The sequence below is a fragment of the Falco peregrinus genome, chromosome 1 (genome assembly GCF_023634155.1).
Source record: "Falco peregrinus isolate bFalPer1 chromosome 1, bFalPer1.pri, whole genome shotgun sequence".
In the NCBI taxonomy this organism is placed as follows: Eukaryota; Metazoa; Chordata; class Aves; order Falconiformes; family Falconidae; genus Falco; species Falco peregrinus.
The window spans coordinates 92,206,502-92,227,526 of NC_073721.1; the positions used below are offsets into that span (position 1 = coordinate 92,206,502).

The 21,025-nt window shown below is 47.2% G+C and overlaps 1 protein-coding gene across 2 annotated transcripts in view; it reads right to left on the bottom strand.

Moving 5' to 3' along the window:
• The window catches only part of CCDC85C (coiled-coil domain containing 85C), a 113,383-nt gene extending 93,460 nt beyond the window's left edge, over positions 1-19,923 (bottom strand). Inside the window, exon 1 of one of the 2 annotated variants that reach the window (XM_055794139.1) lies at positions 19,009-19,923. In XM_055794139.1, the coding sequence (XP_055650114.1) occupies positions 19,009-19,720 (712 nt within the window). In that variant the 5' untranslated portion in view covers positions 19,721-19,923. The remainder of the gene's footprint in view (positions 1-19,008) is intronic. The other variant, XM_005230585.3, reaches the window with a different exon arrangement.
• Between the last annotated feature and the right edge of the window lie 1,102 nt (positions 19,924-21,025).

A 21,025-nucleotide genomic window follows, 5' to 3' on the forward strand; every position in this document is an offset into this window, starting at 1 on the left:
AAGTTAGGGTTGCATGGGCCTGTCTGGATTTGCAGAGTGAATCTGCCAAACATTTCAATGCATATATTTGCAAGACAGACCAAGATCTGTATATGATCCAACTGGAGGCTCTCACATTATGTTTAAAGGATGGCACTGAGCAGCAGGTCTCTGCAGCATGCCGTGAGGCCAAAGCTCCTCAAAGAGCAATCCTTGGAGGAAATCCAGTAACAGAGCATACCACAGCATCATACTTGCTGTGCTGTCTTAACCCTTGGCCTACGGTGATTCATCTTTGTTTGCAGCCTCTAACATTTCCCACCACCATTCATGCAGACACATTAGTAGGATTCAGCCACAGCTTAAAACATCCAGCACGGATCAATCATCATGGGCCAAACCCATCTAAGCCTTTACCCTGGGCCACATGAAAGGGAACCCTGGTCCAAAAGAAGAAAAGAACTCAGAATAGCTCCAGAGCACCCAGGAACAGCCTCAGGTGGAAAAATGGAAATATGGAAGAGTTTGTCTCCCCCTTAAATACTCCACTTGACAAATTGCTTCTTCACCTTATTTTTCTCAGGAAGGACCGATCCTTGTTCACTGTGGATACTCTTCCGATCAGCCACTACAGATGTTAAGCTGGGTTTGAAGACGACAGCTGTGTGACCCTCTCCCCAGTTCCATATTTTCAGTGCCTGCTTCGCTGTCCCAGCCACCCCACAGCAGAGACCGATTAAAATCCGCCCCAGACCCAGGCGATCCAGAAACTCCCTATCACGCTGTCTGCAGTCGCTCCGGCTCACTCAGACTGGACAGGCACTCAGTCTGCACCAGCATCCCTGGCTCCGATGACTGGAATTAGGCTCTGCAGATTAGGCAACTGTGGTGCGGCTTATCTCTGTGTCTAATCACTAATAAAGTTGCAACCTGGTGCATTTGCACCGCGTTAGGTCTCACCCAACAACGTGGGCTTTAAGGTCACCTGCCTCCTCCAATCAGGGCGCGGTTTGTTGCGGTGTGCACGCCTGCCCCGGCGGGCCGCGCTCCCGCTGGCGGGCCAGCGCCAGCAGAAATCCAATTACAGGCACAATGGAGCTGAGGCGCCTGGGCCCCTCCGCGCTCCCGCCTCAGCACCCCGCCACAGCGCGGCTTTTGTCTCAGCCCTGCCATTGTTTGGGATTCTCTCGCATCCCCGGACACGGGATAAAGGGCCGCGTTGGGAGAGATGTTTATGAATGAGGTCTCAGAGCACAAGGGTGCAGCAACACAGGGCTTGAGCGTGGACAATCACGGTTTCTAAAAGACACGTCAAAACGAAATCATTAAAGATTAAAGTCATATGCGCTAGCCAGGAATGAAAAGTTACCAGCAAACACAAAGTGAAATCCTAGTCCCTCCAATGCCAAGGGAAGTTTTGCCACAGGCCTCAGCGCAGCCTGGGTGTCTCCCAAAATACCTGTACTAAGTAAAATACCTAGCAGACACCATTGCTTTAAGCCACTGTTTCGAAAAGATTTTTACATTGTATCGATTACCAAAGGGGGAAAGAAACTATTTTAGTTTAATGAGAATGTTTTCTAATTAAAAACCTAGCAGATCGCAGCAGTAAACAGTAGAATCTGTGCCAAAGAAACTAAGTGAAAAATACCAGCTAATAAAATCTAAATCATTCTCCTAATGTCAGGGCAAATGTTCTATTCTGATCTTCAGCTGGTGTAATGAATACATTACACTAAATTCATCAAGAGGAAAGACTTACATGTCCTCTAAGACCTGTAGGCTTTACAAGGATCTTCCCAACTAACAGCTGTTAATATATATAGACACACAGATGTATATATATAATAAAATAACCTGTAAGACGAGGCCAGTTCTGCAGTGCAAAACTCTGTGAGAGCTCTGGCAGCTGGCAAAGCTCAACTTCTGAAAACACCTCCAGTGTAACAGTACAGCAAGTCTGGCCAAGAGTCAAAACCCAGCTTCCTTCACACAACCAGAACTACCAGGATCCCCGCAAACCCAAATGTCACAATAGAAAGTGCCTCTTTGTGAGGCTCTGCTGAGCAGAAGAAGATGGTAATATTGTGAAACTCTTCTAGACTTTAAAGAGTAGAGGCAGACGTATAATTGCATTCAACGAAACATCATATGGTAATAAGCAGCAATGGAATAGCCAAGTATAAATCTCCCATTCAGTAGACTGTCACATGTATAAATCTATTTACCAAGGATTACTCTGTAGCTCCTACCATAATAAATCATCAGGAAAATGCCTTGTGCACCACTAGCAGCGCAGGAATTCAGAAAAGCAGGTAGGCTATTCTTCACAAGGAGGCATTGATAACTAGCCAGCCTGAGAGTTTGTTATGATACTAATTATGTTCTGGGTTTTTTGGTATGCTTGCTTGAGGGTCTGAAGTTGGGGTTTTTTTCTTTTTTAAACTAAGAATTTTCCCTTTTGCAACGAGAACACTGGTATACATAGACTGTAGTACCAAGGCAAAGTCCAGGGGTCCAAAGGGTCCACTAAGCCAAAATCCAGGGTCCAAAGTCCACCCACGGAGGGCACTACATACAAAGACTATTTTGACTTCAGAAGACTTCCGATCAGGTTTCAATTCACCATCATAATTTACAAAATAATAGTATTCTGGCCTAGTTTCCGCTCAATGTAAATGTTTTATGTAGGCTAATCCCAGATAAATAACTGTTTTCTTGCATTATCTAGATCTTTCACTACACATTATGGGCTGCATTAGAAAGATTAAGCACTGCACAGTCAACTAAGAGCCTCTCTATAGGATGCTCCTGCTCCCAGCTCTGCGAGGATGCCACGTCACATACTGATACACCCTGTGTATCTGCATGACTTGCCAAAACCTCTTGCTAATCACCCGAAGTTTGTTATTTGTAGCCACGAGCAAACAGCGGTTCAGAAAAGCTTTTGTTCTGTGCTGAAAAGCTAAGGGTAGGTTGCATTCCAGAAGTAGCCAGATAAAGAAAAAGGTCACATGCCAATATAGCATTTAATATACCAGAATCAGACTAAAAATATGGCCCAATTATATGGAGCAGCCTACTGTTTTAATGCCATTTAATTCAGTGAGACACACCTCTGAAGTGCAGCAATACACAGAACACTATTTCAGCACCGGAACACACGGCGTAGTACAGCTCCCATACTTCTGGGTCTGTGGATTTCATAGTAGAAGGAAATACTGATGTCCCAGAGACTGTCTTACCAAAATCATTTGGGTAACATCCATTACTGCGCAGTTCAAATCTCTCCTTCCTTCTGTTTATGACCCCAGCTGCCATTCATATGTTTAACAACAATTTGCTAGAAATCAAACAACCCTCTTCGCATTCACGTGGTCATAATCCTCACAGCAGAAAACCACGAGCCAAATTCACTCTTGGTGTAACTCTGCTAACTGCACATAAACAGCCTCAAAAAATGGCCTTCTTCAGCATGGTAACATCTCAAAATCTGAGATGAGTCTGATCTACATGTGGAAACACAGAGTAAACAAAGCAGTTGCCTCTGAAAAAAAGAAAATCTGCACCTTTTTTCAAGTGCCAACTAGCTTATTACTGCAGCTTCCATCATGCCAACAAAATAATAATCAACCACATGTAAATCTTCCTAGGAAACTCCCCAGGTCTTTTCTAATAAAACTACTGTAGAAAATACAGGTATGTTCTCCTGTTTCCAGTCCTTACCACTGAGCTTCCACTACAGTCACTGTCCCACCCAACTTGGGAGATTGAAGAACAGCTTCAGTAGCCCCTTAGTCTCCTGGCTTGACCAATTTGGGCCAAGAGGGAATATTTGTGGATGGAAAGCTGGACATAAGCCAGCAACGTGCACTCACAACCCAGAATTGTATTCTGGGCAGTATTAAAAGAAGCCGGGCCAGCAGGTCAAGGGAGGTGATTATCCCTCTCTACTGTGCTCTCAGGAGACCCCACCTGCAGTGCTGCGTCCAGCTCTCAGACCCTCAGCACAGGAAAGACACGACCTGTTAGAGCAGGTCCAGAGGAGGCCACAAAAATGATCAGAGGGATGGAACACCTCTGCTGTGAGGAAAGGCTGAGAACTGGCCTGGAGAAAAGAAGGGTCTGGGGACACCTTATTGCGGCCTTTCAGCACTTAAAGGGGGCTTACAAGAAAGATGGGGACAAACTTCTTGGCAGGGCCTGTGGCAACAGGACAAGGGGTAATGGTTTAAAACTAAAAGAGTGTAGATTTAGACTAGATATAAGGAAGAAAGTTTTGTTACGGTAAGGGTGGTGAAAATTGGAACAGGTTGCCCAGAGAGGTCGTAGATGCCCCATCCCTGGAAACATTCACTGTCAGGTTGGATGGGGCTCTGAGCAACTTGATCTAGTTGAAGATGTCCCTGCTCATTGCAGGGGGGTTGGACTAGATGACCTTTAAAAGTCCCTTCCAACACAAAATATTCTATGATTCTATAATCTGAGACCACATTCTAACAACCAACTCTGGTAGCAGATGCATGGTTACATCATGAAGATCACCATCTCCATATCTAGAACTTTATAGACTCCTTGTTGGGATCCTCACTTGTCTCCAGCCCGCAAAAAAGCAGTGAGCTCTAGAAGCAGCTTTTCAGGTTAGGAATGTGAAAGCAGTATGTGAAATGCCTGCTTGCATATGCTTATCCTACAGCTAAAGAGGAACTTCTCCCTTTAGAACTGTCTTTCTGGCAGTTGTCACCAAACACTGAATTCACACACAAAATATTTATAAAATTTATCTGCAATCCACACGATGCTTACATTGCAGAACATCCCACTACATAAATCTGTACAAATAATGAAGACATTCTGGGATGAACATCTGAAGAAGCTGCTAGAGAAAAATCTCTGTGTGTCCATGCAGTGTCTGATCCCACCTACTTTGCAAGGCGTTTTTCACAGGCATCACTCTTGTTGCCCTTTGACACAGGCAATTATCTGCTCCCAATCCAGGCTGACCTCACATTCCTTACCCACCTGCAACTCCCATGTAAAGATAACAGGAGTTTTCATTCACATTAGCTTAGCCTCTTTGTTCTGGACAAGGAAACTATATTCATAATGCCCAAACTGATTTCATTCCAATAGAGGATTAGCTTCAATCTCTGTTGCTGTAGAACGAAAAGGCGAGCAAGAAATTAGCGTCAAATAATTACAATGCTTTTCGCTTTACAAAGGATACCCAGAGGTTTGCAAAAAACAACCCTTTTGCTGGACTGAATCTGCAATAAATTTCTGAGCATGCCTCAGACACACTTAGAAAGCCTACCAAGTCCTGCAGATAAGGCCCAGGACTGAGGGTCTGAAGATGTAAGCTCTGTTGCCCGCTCTTTGCATACTTGGGCTAGTCAACATCCAAACCATAAAAAAGGGGAATAATGCTACTTCTCAGGCTTATAAATATGCTATGAGGCCAAACTCATTAGCGTTTACAAAGCACTCCTAGACTCCTTGTCTGGAAGGAGTTATACAACCATGAAGTATTATTCATGCTGTTCTAAGGCAGAAAAGTACGTATTACTGCAAATCCAGCAGTAGCTTTTCATGCACCATTAAGGTTTACTACACTGTCTTAATCTAATCATAAGCACTTCAGAACCCAGATCTGTCATTCGAAACATACAGATCAGACTTCATCATTGAATAACCAGCTGGGTCAACAATACGCAGCACAGGACACGCATGCCCTTGCTTTCTTCATTTATCCCACACATCTACAGCTGAACCACTTGTATTTTCAAAACTCCATCATTACTGGCTTTCCTGCCACCTTGCATTATGTCTATTCAGGATTTCAACAGCCTCAAAACTCAAATACTAGACCCGTTTGCACATTTTTGAAAAGCTGAGATGGAAAGAGTACAAAGTTCAGGTCTGTACCTCCTCCAGCATTTATCAAGGGAACTGGCTCCTTTGGGCAACTTTTTCTGCCCGTTATTATTCTGGGATCTCCTTTGCTTGCAATTCTGAAAATGTATTCATAACTAGTGGTAGACTTGCTTTTGACTTGCTGATCAAAATGCAATCTTTATAGCCCTAGGCACCATCATCAATGCTGTGCTGGAGGGAGTTCAATGAAATCAGCTGTTAAACGTAACATCTAACTCCCAAACCACATCTTTGGACTCATTTACTCCATCTCCTCCTTCAGGCTGCTGCCGCACCCCTTTGCAGTGGTCTCCAACTCCATCTCAAGCTAGGCAAGCAACTCTTGCTGCCCACTCCTAACGCACCATGAGGGCATCTTCCCCCGCCAGCTCAGCACAAAGGCTGTATGAGAGCTTCATCTGGGCTTGGCAGAAGTTCTCCCCGCAACTCCCCTCTTGCTTTCTACCCTCCTGCAGCAGGTCCAGGACGCTGGCACCTCCATGGCCCCCCATACCAGGCATGCACTCCATGCTGCCCAGCCCTTCCCTCCAGCTTTACAGACGTTTTTAACAGAACAACCCTATCCCTTTGTGTTTAATATGGTTTTGGTTTAAATCCAGGTATGAAATCTCTGATTTAAAAAGAAAAGGTCAAATTCAAATATTGCCATACTTAAACATAACACAGTCAGGGAGTTTTACCCTTTAGATAACATGCCTTTTACAGGGCCAGTTCCAAGCCTTTCCCAAAAATATTGCATTTCTTCACTTTGAACTGCCAAAATAAAATAAAAAAATTAAAAAGACAGCCCTCTACTTTTTATCCAAATAAGGCAGAATGAAAGGACAGGACAGGAGATTTTCTGTCGGAAACCTTCCCTGTCCAAACTGGCCAAGAGGCTGTAACAGGCTGAAAGGAAAAACAGAGGCCTCTCCAACAAGCTGCTGTTTACGTGATCCATTCCTCATCTTGCAGGACTCCAAGGAAACTTGTCTCACAGCTGTGAGATCAGACAGCTTGTTGGACCTATGCTGTTATGGATGGAGGGGATCTACAGCTCTACAGCAACGCCTTCTCAAGTACACAGCCCCACGGCCAAGAAAATCAGCTAGTCACCTCAGACAATTCCAACAGCAAAGTCTGAGGCACATTCAGAACACTTAATATTCTGAGAATGTTGAGCACCTGTCCTTTGAACCGAAGATGCCTTTCAGGTATCCTAGGTGGATCCCCCAAAATGGGCATGCTCTGGATCACTTGCCATTGTGCAAACTCTTGACCTGCTGCTGCGGGGCCAAAGCAGGACCATGACCTGCACGTGGCACCTCTATGTGCACACCCACCCTTGGCTCTCACCCATGAGGCAGCAGATGCTATTGCATTACAAAATGCTCCTTTTACTTACAGAAAGAAAAAAAAAGAAAAAAGAAAAAAACCCACAACAAAACACACAGAAATGGATGAATACATAGCTTTGCATTTGAGCATGGATTAAACAACATTGCTGTTTAGAGGAATGTGTTTTTAAAGAACAAATTTCCAGAGGAATTTAATTATGCTCCTAGGGTTAACAAAAGGATTTGCATGATCAAATTTCTCTTCCTTACTACGCTGTGATGGATGTGACTGAATACAACAATCCACATAACCCCACAAGATCTACACCCATCATTTCAAACAATTAAATAGCATTCATTTGGGGTGATCCTTACGTATAGAAAACATTTAGTATATAAAGGCAAACAACAAACAGGAATATAATTAGTCCTTTTGAACTGAGATGCTGTTTAACTTAACTAATTGAAAAGAGAGAAAGCAAAAGCTCACACTGCTTGGCTAGCGGCGAAGTCATAAAATGTCACTTTTCTGAGACTCGTACTCCAGTAATTATCTTTTATACAAAGAACAGTGACTCATAAATCTTCTTTTTCATAAAAATCCTGCACAAAAAAAGTCTGCAATAAGAGACACACACACACCCATTTTCCTTGGTCAACTTGAGGCTGAAACAAGGTCTTTATGAGCTGTGGGAGTGGAAAGTCATTAGGGCTTCAATTCTAAATGAAAATTAAGGCTTTTAACTTCCCATACTATTCATACTGACAACCTTTCATACATAATTGCCTAGGAAGAGTTACTACGGTCTTGTCACCCTCCTAACGATTCAGTAATACACTGACAAATAGATCCTCCCTACAAATTCCAATACGCAAATGGGAATAAAAGCCCAAGGTGGTTAAGAAGCATTGGGTTCACACCCAAGAGTGACCTCAATGACTTTTCAGTCAGGGCTTGTTAGGAGTTACCAAATTGTCAGCGTCAGAAATAGAGCAATCAAGGTATCAGGTAAGAATTTAATTGGAAAGAAGAAAGGTGTCTTCAGAAATTACAGCAAAGACACCACTGCTTTGCAGTGACATGAGGAGCAATGTGACAACAAGGACCCATCCGCTTCACAGTTTTGATTCTTCACCTCAGCCGAAATTGCACTAGGCTGCCAGATAAACAGCATCTTAAATACACGTGTACATAATATGATTCTCAACTGGGCAATGCAGATGGGATGAGCTGAAATAACAAATGCTGTCCCTGCCCTCTGAAAAATATCATGGCAACCTGTTGCTGTGACAGCAGCGGCATCTTTCTGCACTTGGGGAGAGGCAAACACTGCTATTTATCTTATTTTCCTCCTTGTCTTCTCATTTGGGAGATGAAATACTATTTGACAAGTTTCTATTTTTGACAGTCAGCTGGAGACTGTCCACACTTCATCTTCCTGCAGTCCCAAGAAGTATATGCAATACAGAAAGAAGCACCCCAACACGTAAAGTGCTTTTATCGCAGTAAAGCTGAAACACGATTTGAAGCAACTCCAACTCTTAGAAGGAGAAATGTCTGGAGTTACTATAAAGGCTGGTCCTTCCTTGCTAGCTCATTATAACTCAAAACCTGTGTTGTTTGTTATCACTGGTATCATAGCAATGGCTGGAGGCCCCACTTGAAGTAAGGGTCAAATTCTGTTGAGCACTGTATGAGCACGTTATATATATGACCCAATAAGCCACAAGAAACATGGAGAAGACAAAGGAAATGTATCATCCTGGCTGTATTAAAGATGACCCCCAGATCACATAATCGAGTAAGACTACACCAGAAAACCATATTACAATGAGAAAGTGCACCAAATGCGAGTCCCAATTCCATGCTGCAAAGTCTCAAAACCATCTATCCTTTTGCTATTTTAAAGCTTACACCTAAAACAATACAGTCTTAACTGACCTCCTAAAAAGACGACTGCATTTTGTTACAAGAGGCCAGGAGACAAGCGTGGGAGATTTTCAAATAAACTGCTCAGAATCCAGAAAGCAAACAGCTACACCAAAACCTCAAAAACAACAACTTTCAGAAGACAGTTAAGTACTGTCACACACATGCAGCTACATCCACATGACCTAGAGGACTGACAGCTGCAGAAATCATTACTCTTCCTGAGGTGGAACCTGCAGCCACTCCAGGACAGAAGATCTCCACAAACAAGGCATATATTATTTTGTTTCAGGACATCAAAGAGGAATAAACATGCAGGCTTTAAAAAACGGTCCTCGTCTTTTAAGAGCTGTAACAAGCAGCTAAGAGGATGGAAAGAGAAAACACCACAAATGTTATCAGAATTGGAAGACGGAACGGCCGCTGTGCTGGCTGCAATACTCCACTGGTCTGTAACTTCAAAAATAAACATCACAAAGAAATGAATGAATAATTTAAATAAAGCAGGCTAGTACATAGGTATACATAACAGCAGAGGACAGGTGTATCAGCAGTCTGACCCACAGCAAACTGATTCACTCCCATGCTGGGTTTGAGTTGCAATCAGGAAAACGAACAAGGGGACACTTTATCAGAGTTTTTCACAATATGCCATCTTTCCGCAATGCATGAGCCGCTGGTGAAGATCATATAACCTATAACTACGTATCACATTCAACAGCAAACAAGATTTTGACTCAGTGGAAAGGGATTAAAAGCTCCACAGATCCAAAGCATAGATCAAAGTTATATTCAGCTGCTGGGAAATAAATAAATATGAGACTGCAAACCCCAGTAAGTGAGATAAGAAAAGGAAACTAGGAAGACAAAAGAATACTGTGCATCACAAAAGTCCTTTAAGATTGTACATAAAAATAAGATTTTTCTTAACACCTTTGTTAGGAGCTGAAAAAGATTCAGCATCAACTGAAATGAGTTATTTTTTATAACTGATGCTCTGCTAGCATCTGATGATGTTACTCCAGCATAAAAGAGTGGACTTTCATGTTGGTTGTCCTGCAGCCATTTCTAGTAGATCCTACTAAAAGCAAAAATGGGGGGCAAAACGGTGAAAACATCAACATGACAACAGTAAATACCTGCACATATATAACCAGCGTAATCCTCTGGCTACACAAAAATCAAGCAGACTATTAGCTAAATAGGCCAGATTATGTCCATCAAATTAATAGATTAAAAACATTATGGATCTCCTTTGAATAAAAGACTAAATAAAGCAAGTGTAAAGAGCCAAGTCTTCACTCCATTCAAGTCAAACAGTGTCCCTGCCATAATGTCACTGGGCACTGAGATGTACCACACCACTAAATGGTCCACAGTCCGATGATACAAAGTCACAGACATCCTTCAAAGAGCACGGTGTCACAGGAATGGCATTTATAAGACAAGGCATTATCAATAAGTGTCATTGAGTGAATGAAATGTACCTTAGCAAGTAAAAAACTGCACATGAAAGGTGGATGCCAACCCTCTAGAGACTGCTTAGTACTTAATGGAGAGTTGGAAACCTGGAATGCAGGTTTTAATCTTGCATTTGTGATACACAGCAACCTGTCTTCACATGATCCAGGATGGAAGATGTGGGGAAGGACAAACATTTTTGAAATCTAGTCAACCCCACTAGATCAGAGACTGACAGCAAGCCTCCTGCTGCATTGGTTTCCATAGAAATATTAAGCTTTGGGGACTGGAAATGCTGTAAGGCTTACTTTTTCTTCTTCTCTGAAATAATGGTTTGGTTTTACTGTCCTTCTTCCTGCTCCCTTCCTCTCTGTAGGTCTTCTGCAGCGAGAGAACAGAGCAACCCCTGCTCCACAGCTCTCCCCGCTGCACGAAGCATGGCGCTCAGCACCGCGTGGCCTTGTTTCATTGTCCCAGGAAGGCAGGGGCAGGTCAGACATGGCTGCCAAACCTCCAGGCATAGGCAGCCCAGGAGCATCCTACTGCCCTGGAGGTGGTTTGAAACAGCAGCGAAGTATCTCCTCTTGCTTCCCAGCCTGAGCCCCGCTCCATCCATTTGCTCCACACACTTCTTCCTCCATCTCCCACATTCAAATGCCACTGACGACCCTGCACGTGAATGAAACCCCAGCAGCAGAGGAGACCGAGTATGAAATGGGGAGAAAGGCAGCAGCACAGTCCTGAGTGTCACTGCACAGAGCTGGGGGGCAGGGGGAAGTCTGAAGGGCTTTTCAGAGCGCTCCAGCTTTGACTGAACTAATTCTGCCAGCAAGCCGGGGTTGACACAACCTCACAAGACAGCTAGTACATCACCCCTGTGACTGCAGTTTGCAGCTGGCCAAAGCCCCAGTGCCATAAGCCCAGCGCTCATCGCCACTGCCCCCTCTGCTATAGACAGCACAGCCACCCCAGGCAAACAGAAGACATCCCGTCCTATGAGCCTATAAGAGAAGCCCATGCAGACAACAAGCTAATTCACATCAGATTTAGGACCACTTCAATCCCTGAAATCTCAAATCCAATCAATGCCCACTTCACAAGGACTGTCTTTCAAAAAGGCCCTTCACAGGAGAGTCTCTGAGCAAGGTGAATGCTCAGCACCACCATTGCTTGGAGATGTAAGAAGTCAGTACAAGCCATGAGCTTCCTGAGAGGGGCAAATAGCAAAGCGAGAAGCAGTTTAAGGAAAGAAAGAGTGATATACACACCTGTTTTCACGGGGACCAAAGTAAACTGGCATAAATGGTCTTGGCCCAGATATGAGTCACTAGAAAAGCGTTCAAAATAACCTGTACAGCAGCCTTCAATTGCCATGGTGATAAATGTTTCCTAATGCCTAAGAGCAGCAGAGTCCTGACTCCACACACCTCATTCACTAACAAAAGGGCTCATTATATTGGGAAAAAAAAATCACAAATGAATTGTGGCCATTTTAAGCCCTCCTCAGATCAAGGGCCGATTTACACACTCTCCTTTCAATGGGGAGCACTGTGCTCACATCGCTGTTAATTCAGAAGATGGAGCTGGCTCGCTTTTTGCTTCACAATTCAGTAGGCAAAGGCAAGATAGATTCTCTGAGACAGTGTTACTTTTTTCTGCCAGGAGTTATCTATTTGCAGAAGTGGGTCAACTTTCTCTTGGTGGACATGTTAGTGTGCGAGTGCCTAGCAGCGCTGCCTGCGAATTTCTGCCCGCTCCGCGTGCGGAGGAACCTCTGCACATAACTATTTATGGCAGCCAAGTGTTTCATGAATTGCAGCAAGTTAACCACAAGGGGATGATGACATTTGGCGACAGGGCAGGACAAATTCTGGCTGGCAGACAAAAAGTCAGGTTAAAAATACAGAATGCAGAAGCAAACCCGGCCAGTCGCTGCTAATTTGCAGGAAAACTGGATGTGCAGCCCCTAGACCTTCCCTGCTCCAGGCAAGCAACGCCGTGTTTTTGCAGTGGAATGCACTAAGGCCTGAGTGTGAGAGCGGAAAGAACTTCAGCCTTCCTGGGGTCAAGTGTTTTAAGTGCATTGTAAATGGGCTCACAATTTCGTTCAGTTGCTTCACGCCACACCTGATGTATACCAGACATTTTTGACAGTTGAGGCACCTCACCTCCACCTCACTTACCAGTGAAAGCAGTCCATCCTTCTGCTCCCAGAGCATCTCCAAAGAGCAGCCCCAGTACAGAAGGATGCTGCAGGGGCAACCTGAGGGGACAATATCACCAGACCCTGCCATGGCTATGTCCGTGTGAGATGCAAGCAAAGCCACAGCCATGCTGGGGCAGATAAAAAGCCCAATGCCTCCCAGAGCAGGCCTCCAGTATCTCCCCAGTTGCATAGATGTAGCGAGCCCTGTCCCTATAAAAGCATTAACTTTCGAGCTTTCAAATGCAACACTTCTGTTAGTGTTCATGCCCCTCATCTCTGCACACACACCACTGAGTGTAACACCTGCCAAGTCTGCATTTTGGGTTCCCATGCCTGCCACTTAATTAGATCACCATTTCGAGCCTCAGCTTTATTTGATGAAATGCCTCCAGAGGACCAAATCATTTACATGTAACCAACACAGTTTATTCCCCTTATTTTCATTGCTTTTGACAAGTCTAAGTGGATAATTCCATCAAAGGCCCATAGAAAATTGCCTTTTAATCAATACAAGTTTTTTTCCTTCAACAGGACAGCTGAGAACAAGATATCTCTATAGAAAACTGAAAGAGGAAAACAAAATTTGAACACACTACTATGGAGAATATATTTCCAGATATGGCCCAATTTTAGTACCTAGTTTAAGCATCCTGAGCCTTATTTTCAGGGACACACGCCACCCTGAAGTTTGGGAGCCTAGCAGGCTAGCACACTGGCAGTGCCCCAGCAAGAAGGCAGGAGCAGGCAACGACAAAGATGCATCAAGTGGAGTACTCCACTGAAGCCCCTTGAACGAGTGGCCAGTGACTAATGGTTAGAAGAAATTCAAGCCGTACTCTTTACTGTCTGAGACCTCAGCGCTGATAATCCTATTAGCAGAACTCACTGAACTTTCAGCAGAGATGGAAACAGGTGTTTCTACAGAGGTCTTGCATCTACTGTACCAGCCCAGGGCAGGTTTCCTGGCTCAATCACAAAGAAGCTGGACACAGTAGCCTACAGCACCAAAAATACCAACAGGTTAAACATGGCAGTATCACAAAAAAGAAAAAAAAGCTATGTTCAGAGGACAAAAAGTGCTCTTGATACAAGAAAGATATTAATTGGTCAAGTAGCTGAAATTCTGCTTAAGCATGGCAGGAGCCACTGAGTTCTGAGAGGTCTCCATCGCAGAGAAGAGGACTTTCTCTGACCTAGGCTGCTGTGCCCATGCAGTGTAGGGACCGCAAAGGGGTTACCCCTGACTGCTAGTGAGAAAGGCGGTTTCCTCCACTTTACCTGAGCTAGCACAGCTGCACTGAAGGATGGACAATGGTCACCACAACACCTGGAACAGGACTGAGCTCACCGGACTTTAGATGTTTGCATATGAGCTAGTTGACCAGGCTTCCTTCCCATCAGCGTAGAGAAAGAGCATGAGTAGTATACAACTCTTCTCCCTCTAAAGAGACATAGTTGACATAAATCATGACACCAAAGTGCCTTTCTGCACGTGGCTGATAAAGGAAGCCCAACGGGACACAGATGTTAAAGTCTATATTGGAGATATCTCAAATTAAATGGGATGAACCTCACCCTTTGCTTCTGCCCCTGCATCTTCTCATCTCAAAAGCCTCATTAATACATCATGGTAAATAATACATATATTGATTATAAATACACTAATAAAAACAAAGGACTTTGGCCTAAGGGGTGTGAAGAAGAGGAAAAATAAGTACAGGGTAGCTGCATGTCCGATCAATACCAACCCACAGGGAACAGCCATTTCTCTTTGCCACCATTTTAACTGCAATATATCGTACCCTCTAGGTAAATATGTGGACATTTACAAGTGGGAATCAATAGAACTAGAGATCTTCCCACCCCCTCACCCAGAGAGACCATTCTTCTTTCGTTGGAGCAGACAGCAGCAAGACGCCATAGATTAATGTCTCTGCTACTACAGGCTATCTGCCATTAAGTGTTGATGTTTTTAATAATTAAACAAGAAAAAAACCAAAACACCCACACCAAAAAACTGTTCACATTGATAAAGAAAAGCATCAACATTTTACCCAACTGGACTAAAATCAGAGACACTGACAACCACCCAGTCCGTTTTGGCAACCCAGAGCAAACAGCTTCAGTGGAAGGTGAAGGACAAAGAGAAGTTCTAAGGACAACGTGCCATTGATGTGGGGTAGGGCTGGAAATTAAAGCCTGAAAACTTTGTATGCACAGGATTTTGTCCCAGGCACATCACCAGCCAGTGAGTCTGCAGGCCTCCAGGCTTGCAGATGGATAAACAGTTATCCCAGTAAGATCTAGATAAGGCTAAAACCAGTGGAAGCCCTTGCCCTGGCCTCAGGAAGCTTCAAGTCACTCCTCCCAATATTCCCACGTACTTCACAGTCCAGGGACATATCCTATGGTACCTGAAGGCTTTTTTCTTCCCTCAGGTCACGTTAATATCACTCAATGTGGCTGTTGTCGCCTCCACCCTGAAACTTTGCTCTGGCAGGAACCAGGCAGCAGCAACGGCCATTGCTCCAAAGGGGCTGCCTGAAGCTGGACAGGCAGAGAGACTACATATGCTCAGAGGCTCCAGCCGTGCATACATATGAAAGCCAAAGCACCCATAAGCACAACACAGCAACTGTGCCTCGACTTCTGCCTCTATCTGTGGGTAGATTTGTGGGAACTACGGCATATCGCTCAACACAGATGCAACTGGCTAGTTCCCATCACATAGCTTGGAGGTGCCCCTGTCCTGCAGCCCAGGTCCCAGCTCACGCACAGATAATGGACACACCACTCACCTTCAGACCAAGCAGATTTCTTATTGGCTCTCAGGAGAATATTCAGAGCTGTGTAAGATTACACGTGTCATCTAATATTAGCCGTTTTCACATTATCAGTTATGCTTACTACCTTATCTTCCATGAGTAAATAATTATCGGCTTACAAAAAGCCAGTTTATAAAAGTAAATAGACTTCAGAAAAGTGAAGGGAAGGTGGATCGCAGGTTGGGTTGGGTTTGTTTTCTAAACTCATACCGTTTATACTGAATTCATGCTTACAAAACTGGAGTTCAATACCTCACATCAGGGTGGGTCACTGGGGCCAGTAAATCAAGCCCTGGTTTACCAACCCACTTCCAAAGGACTGCTGATGAGAAAATTAAAATAATACACCTTTGCTCACTAAGTTTCTATTAAAAAGCTACTTTCTTAGGAGCATTTAACAGCTGCCATACTCGTGGCTGCTTTAGAAAAGCACTAAACAAGTGAAAGAGTCCTGCTCAATACCTAGAAAAGCAAAGCATCATACAGAGCCCAACAGGGTACCACTAGTAGGGGCAGCACATTTCAGGTATTTCCAGCTTCTCCATATGCAGAAGCACTCTAGCAAGCAGCTCACCATGCCTTGCCCCCAACCAGCTGTCCAAGGCTCCTGCTATGTCTTTACTACAGGTGCTAAATTCTGCCCTCCACCCCCTTCACTGTCCATTAAGAAAGCATACAAGGGCTGTTCACTGTGGTATTAGCTGAGCTGGTCAGGCAGCCTCTGCTTGATCCACCGGTTAGTTATCCAGGGCTTTAAAGACATGAGACAACAGTCTGCAACCTAAAAATAAAAGGCCACACTTTGTTCTCTTTCGCTCTTCTGTTTCATCCCTAGAGGGGGAAAAAAAGTCCTCAGGAAAAAGAGAATAAAAGGCTGAGATCCAGGCTGCATGACGGCACCCGAAGACATGGAAGGATGCTCGCTGCCGGGCTGCTCCCCAACAGCTCCAGCAACCACCCGACTCACCGGGGTAGTTTTCGACGTTCACCTGCCCTGCTCCTCCACACTGCCACAGGCTTAACAGAATCGCCTCTTGGTCCCAGGCAAGCCCCCCCTCGCAGACTTCTTGCTGTCAGTCAAAAAAGGGGCCTGATAAGCTTTACATTTGCATATGTATTGAGAGGCACTTCCAAAGGCACAGTCAGGGAAATGGCCTTGCTGAATACCGATGCTATCTGAGAATGACAACTATTCAAGTCATTTTACAGTTTCACTACCTAAGTAGAGAGATCAGGCTTGTTTTCATCTTTACAAGGATTATTAGCTTTAAAAGTGCTGATCATATCTGTCCCACACTCTGAAATGAAGCCACAGGCTCACAGCAAACAGCTAGCTTCAGTGCTTCCCACTGAGACCACCTTCCACAGGCACCCCAAAACCAGAAGTCACTACAACCTAAGGTCACGTCTGAAACGCTTGAGCCCACATTCCTCCTTTCCATGCAGCAGCATGAGAAAGGGTGCAGAGGTCTGCACAGAAACATGTATGCTCTACCACCCCTCCCTGCACTTACCCTACACAGGGTAGGTAGGACAAGAGACTCAGGTCTTGGTCCCCTCCGAATGATGCTGCTGGGCACAGTACTGCACAAAGTGTTTGAGGATGGCAATGAGGACCAAGCTCTGCAAGCAGACACTTTCCTCTTCGTGCAGACAGGGATAACTTGAACCCCAGCTGAAGCATCCCACGGTGCCTCACACCGGGTTTAAAGGACAGCTCGGAGGCCACAGTGGTGTCCCATAAGCACAAAAGCCCTGGAATTAATCTGTTAACCAAGCAGCTTTGTCCTAGTCAGCTGTCAATACCTAAAAAGGATGAGGTCTAAGGTTCACAAACCAAAACTGCGAAGCCTTTCTGTCCCAAAACAGTAACAGCATATCTGCCATGTGCTCTGTGCAGAGCAATGCTTTATGAAAATAAAGTCACATCAGGAGCAGAAGCTATCTGCAAATTTACAAACCAGATACTTCTGATTTACATAGTGCTGGAAGATAGAGGTTAAAAACAACTCCACCAAACATTTAAAGATGCTTGCTGTACCCGGCACCATCCAGGGACTGGATCACCCTTGAAACCAGCAATCCCTGAGGACTGGGTGAGGTGGCCAGGTCATCTCCACCTGTGAGGGGAGATGCACAGCTGCAGCAAATTCATGGATGAACACCTGAGAACTGGGTTGATCACTGCTGCACTCCCTCAGATCTCTTGGGGCATAAGGACTTGCTGTAAATCAACAACAAAAGGACCAGCACTCCCCTGTCCTACCAGGATCGCCAAAAGCTCTGGGAGCTGAAGGCACAGTTACCTGGTAAACACATCCACTGCTGACACCAGTCAGAACCAATCTCTGGGGCTCCAGCCCCATCTCTGTGCTTACAGGAGTGGAAAGGGTACCCCGACCAGAAAAAGAGTCCTCTCTGGTTGGAAAAGAGGATTAAGAACATTAAGACGAGTCTTATATACAACAATTAACTAGATCGGTGCCTGGTTTCATTCCTATTTAACTCTCCTGGCCAAACTACTCCTTCTAGAATTCAAGTTATTTGGTCTTTGTGGTTTCAAAAGAGGAAAAAATCTCCATTTTAAAGACATTCCAATACCATTATTTTAATGCCTGATCACTATTAGACAACAGGAGAAACTGCTTAAATACGAACTGTCAGCCGAGGCTTGGCACAATTTCACAGTGGAGCTTATTTCTAACTTTAATGACTAGGCTGAACAAAATTTTAAGTACTGCATCCCTTCGAGAGCAATCTCTTCTCTACAAATAAACCTCCTGTTTCTGAAACAGAGCAGAGGAATGGGTTGGGGGGGGGGGGGGGGGGGGGGGGGAGCCGAGTTGCACCTCTCCAAGGCTGCTGAGCATTCTGGAGCCAGCCTGCCCTGAGAGCCCATGGAGCGAACAGGTGATGCTCTGTGGGCCAGACCTCCACTTTCATCAGATGCTTCCGAAATCTCATCCAGGCTCTTTATCAATCTTATCAAACTAGCAAACAAACAAGGCAAACGTAAACCAAAATATTTAAAGGTGGAGAGAGAGAGGAGGAAGAGATGGGAAAATCAGTGTTTATTTAACCCTGAACACTCGGGCTGTTATTTGTCAAAAAAAAAACCCAAAACCAAAACAAACAAAACCCCCCAACCCTCCAGATGTGAAAGGCTCCAGCCCTCAGCCCCAGCCATCGGTAACAGTCAAGGAGCAGCCCCCCCCGCCCGCCCCTCCCCGGCCCCCGGGGCTGCTCTACCCAAGAGGTCCCCAAGGATGGGCAGGGGTGGGGATGGCCAGGGCCCCCCTCCCCGGCACCCTTCGCCCCGGGGGCCCGGCCCTGCCCGGGGGGGTGGCAGAGGCTCACCGTTGAGGCCGTTGGGGATGCTCCGGTGGTGAAGGGGCGCGGACAGGTCATCCATGGATCGCCGCATGGCCCCGGCCTTGCTGTCGCCGGCCTTGTGGTGGTGGAGGTGGTGGTGATGGTGGTCGGGGCTGCCCGCGCTGCCCGTGCTGGAGGTGCTGCTGCCGTCCCCCACGTCCCTGGTGGCCGAGCCGCCGTTGAGGTTGGTCAGGCTGGCCTGGCTGTCGATGGAGCTCCGCGAGCCGGCCCCGCTCCGCTCCTCGTCCAGCATGAGCACCATCTCCTTCAGCTCCACGTTCTCCCGCAGGAGGGTCTCCTGCCTCGCCTCCAGGTCCTTCAGCTTCTGCTGGTACATGCCCACCTCCTTCCACATCACGCTGGCCGTGTGCCTCCCGAAGCGCTGCCATTCCCTCGACAGCTTCTTGCCTTTCTGCCGGTCGTCGTCCAGGAAGCAGCAGAGCTCCCTCAGCTCCTGGTTGTCGTCCTGCAACTTCTGGTTCACCTCCTTCAGCCCCCGGATCTCGTGCAGGTGGAGCTGCAGCCGCCGGTTCACGTCCTTCATCAAGTTGCCGTGTTCCACCATTAAGTTCATCTTTTCATTCTCCACTTTCCTCAGTCTTTTCACCAGCTCTTCCTTGCTCCACCTCAGCATCTCCTCTTCCGAAATTTTGCTCAGGTCTTCTTTAGACCCCTCCAGGGAATTTTTGGCCATCATCTGTGCCTAGGCAGCGTTTGCTCTCACACGGTAACGAATGGTTCGGGTTATTCGGATTATTTTGTTCGCCTGATTTCCTGGGACTAAAATTCACTGCAGCATCTCGGGGAAGAAATATTATAGTTCTCCGCAGAGCGCTGGACAAGGAAGAAGAGCAACGCCGGACTGGAAGCTCTGCTCCCCCGCAGACCCCATAATAATAGTTAAAAAAAAAAAAAAAAAAGACCGAAACAAAACAAAAAACCAAGCACCAAACAGGGGGGTAGGGGGAATAAAAGAGCCCCCCCAAGGGGGCTGGGGGCGGCAGGGAGCGGGGAGCCAAGCGCTGCCCCCTCCAAGCGAAGCCTCCGCAGGGGATCGGCCAACTTACCCCGGGCAAAACAACTACGCGGCGGCTGCCCCCCCCGCCCCGTTCCCGGGCGCTCCGTCCACTTGTCCGCCCGCCCGCCCGCCCGCCGCTCCCCGCCGCTCCCCGCCGCGGGAGACCGGGCGCCGCGCACCCGCCGCCGCAGCCGCTGCCCCGCTCCGCCGCAGCTCGCCCGCAGCCCCCCGGCGACGTGGGGCCGAGCCCGGCGCGGCGGCGGCCGATGCCGGTGCGGCGCTGCCGAGGAGCGGTGGGGGAGCCGGCGCCTTCCCGGAATGGCTCGGCTCTCCGGAGGGGGAGAGAGAGAGGGCGGGCGGGAGGAGGCGGGCGGCAGCGCCGGGGCCGGTCCCACCTCCTGCCGGGCAGGGAGGCGCGGCCCTGCCCCAGCCGAGCCGAGCGGCGGCGAAGCAGAGCCGGCTGCTGGCGGCGGAGCGCAGGGGCGCCGAGCGCCGCCCTCCCCGCCGCCCCGTTGGCTGCCGGGCTGGGCGCTGGCTGAGCCCCGGTGCGCCGCGCCCCGCCGCCGGCTCGTGTTACCGGAGCCGCGGCCGCCGCAGCCAATGCGGGGCCGCCTGGCGCCTTCAAACAGCAGGTACAAAGGGACGGGGCCGCTCCCTCCGCCCGCCCTGCCCTGCCCTGCCTGCCGCAGCCGGGGCCGCTTCCCCGGGGCTGCCCCCCCCCCCCCCCCCCCTTCTCGCCTTTTATTTTTTGTTTGTTTTTTCTTTTTTAAAATAAAAAGCTACCGGAGGGAGCAGCAGCCCGGGGAAGGGCGGGGCTGGGCAGCAGGAAAACGCGCCCGCGGGCGGCCCGGGGAAGCGGCGCCGGAGCGGCCCCGGCCCCGCTCTGGCCTGGTGTGGGGAGAGACCGGAGCCGCGGGCGGCCCGGGCCGGGAGCGGAGCGGGCTTTCCCGAGGGGCCTCCGCTGCCGCCCGCCGCGGGCTTTGT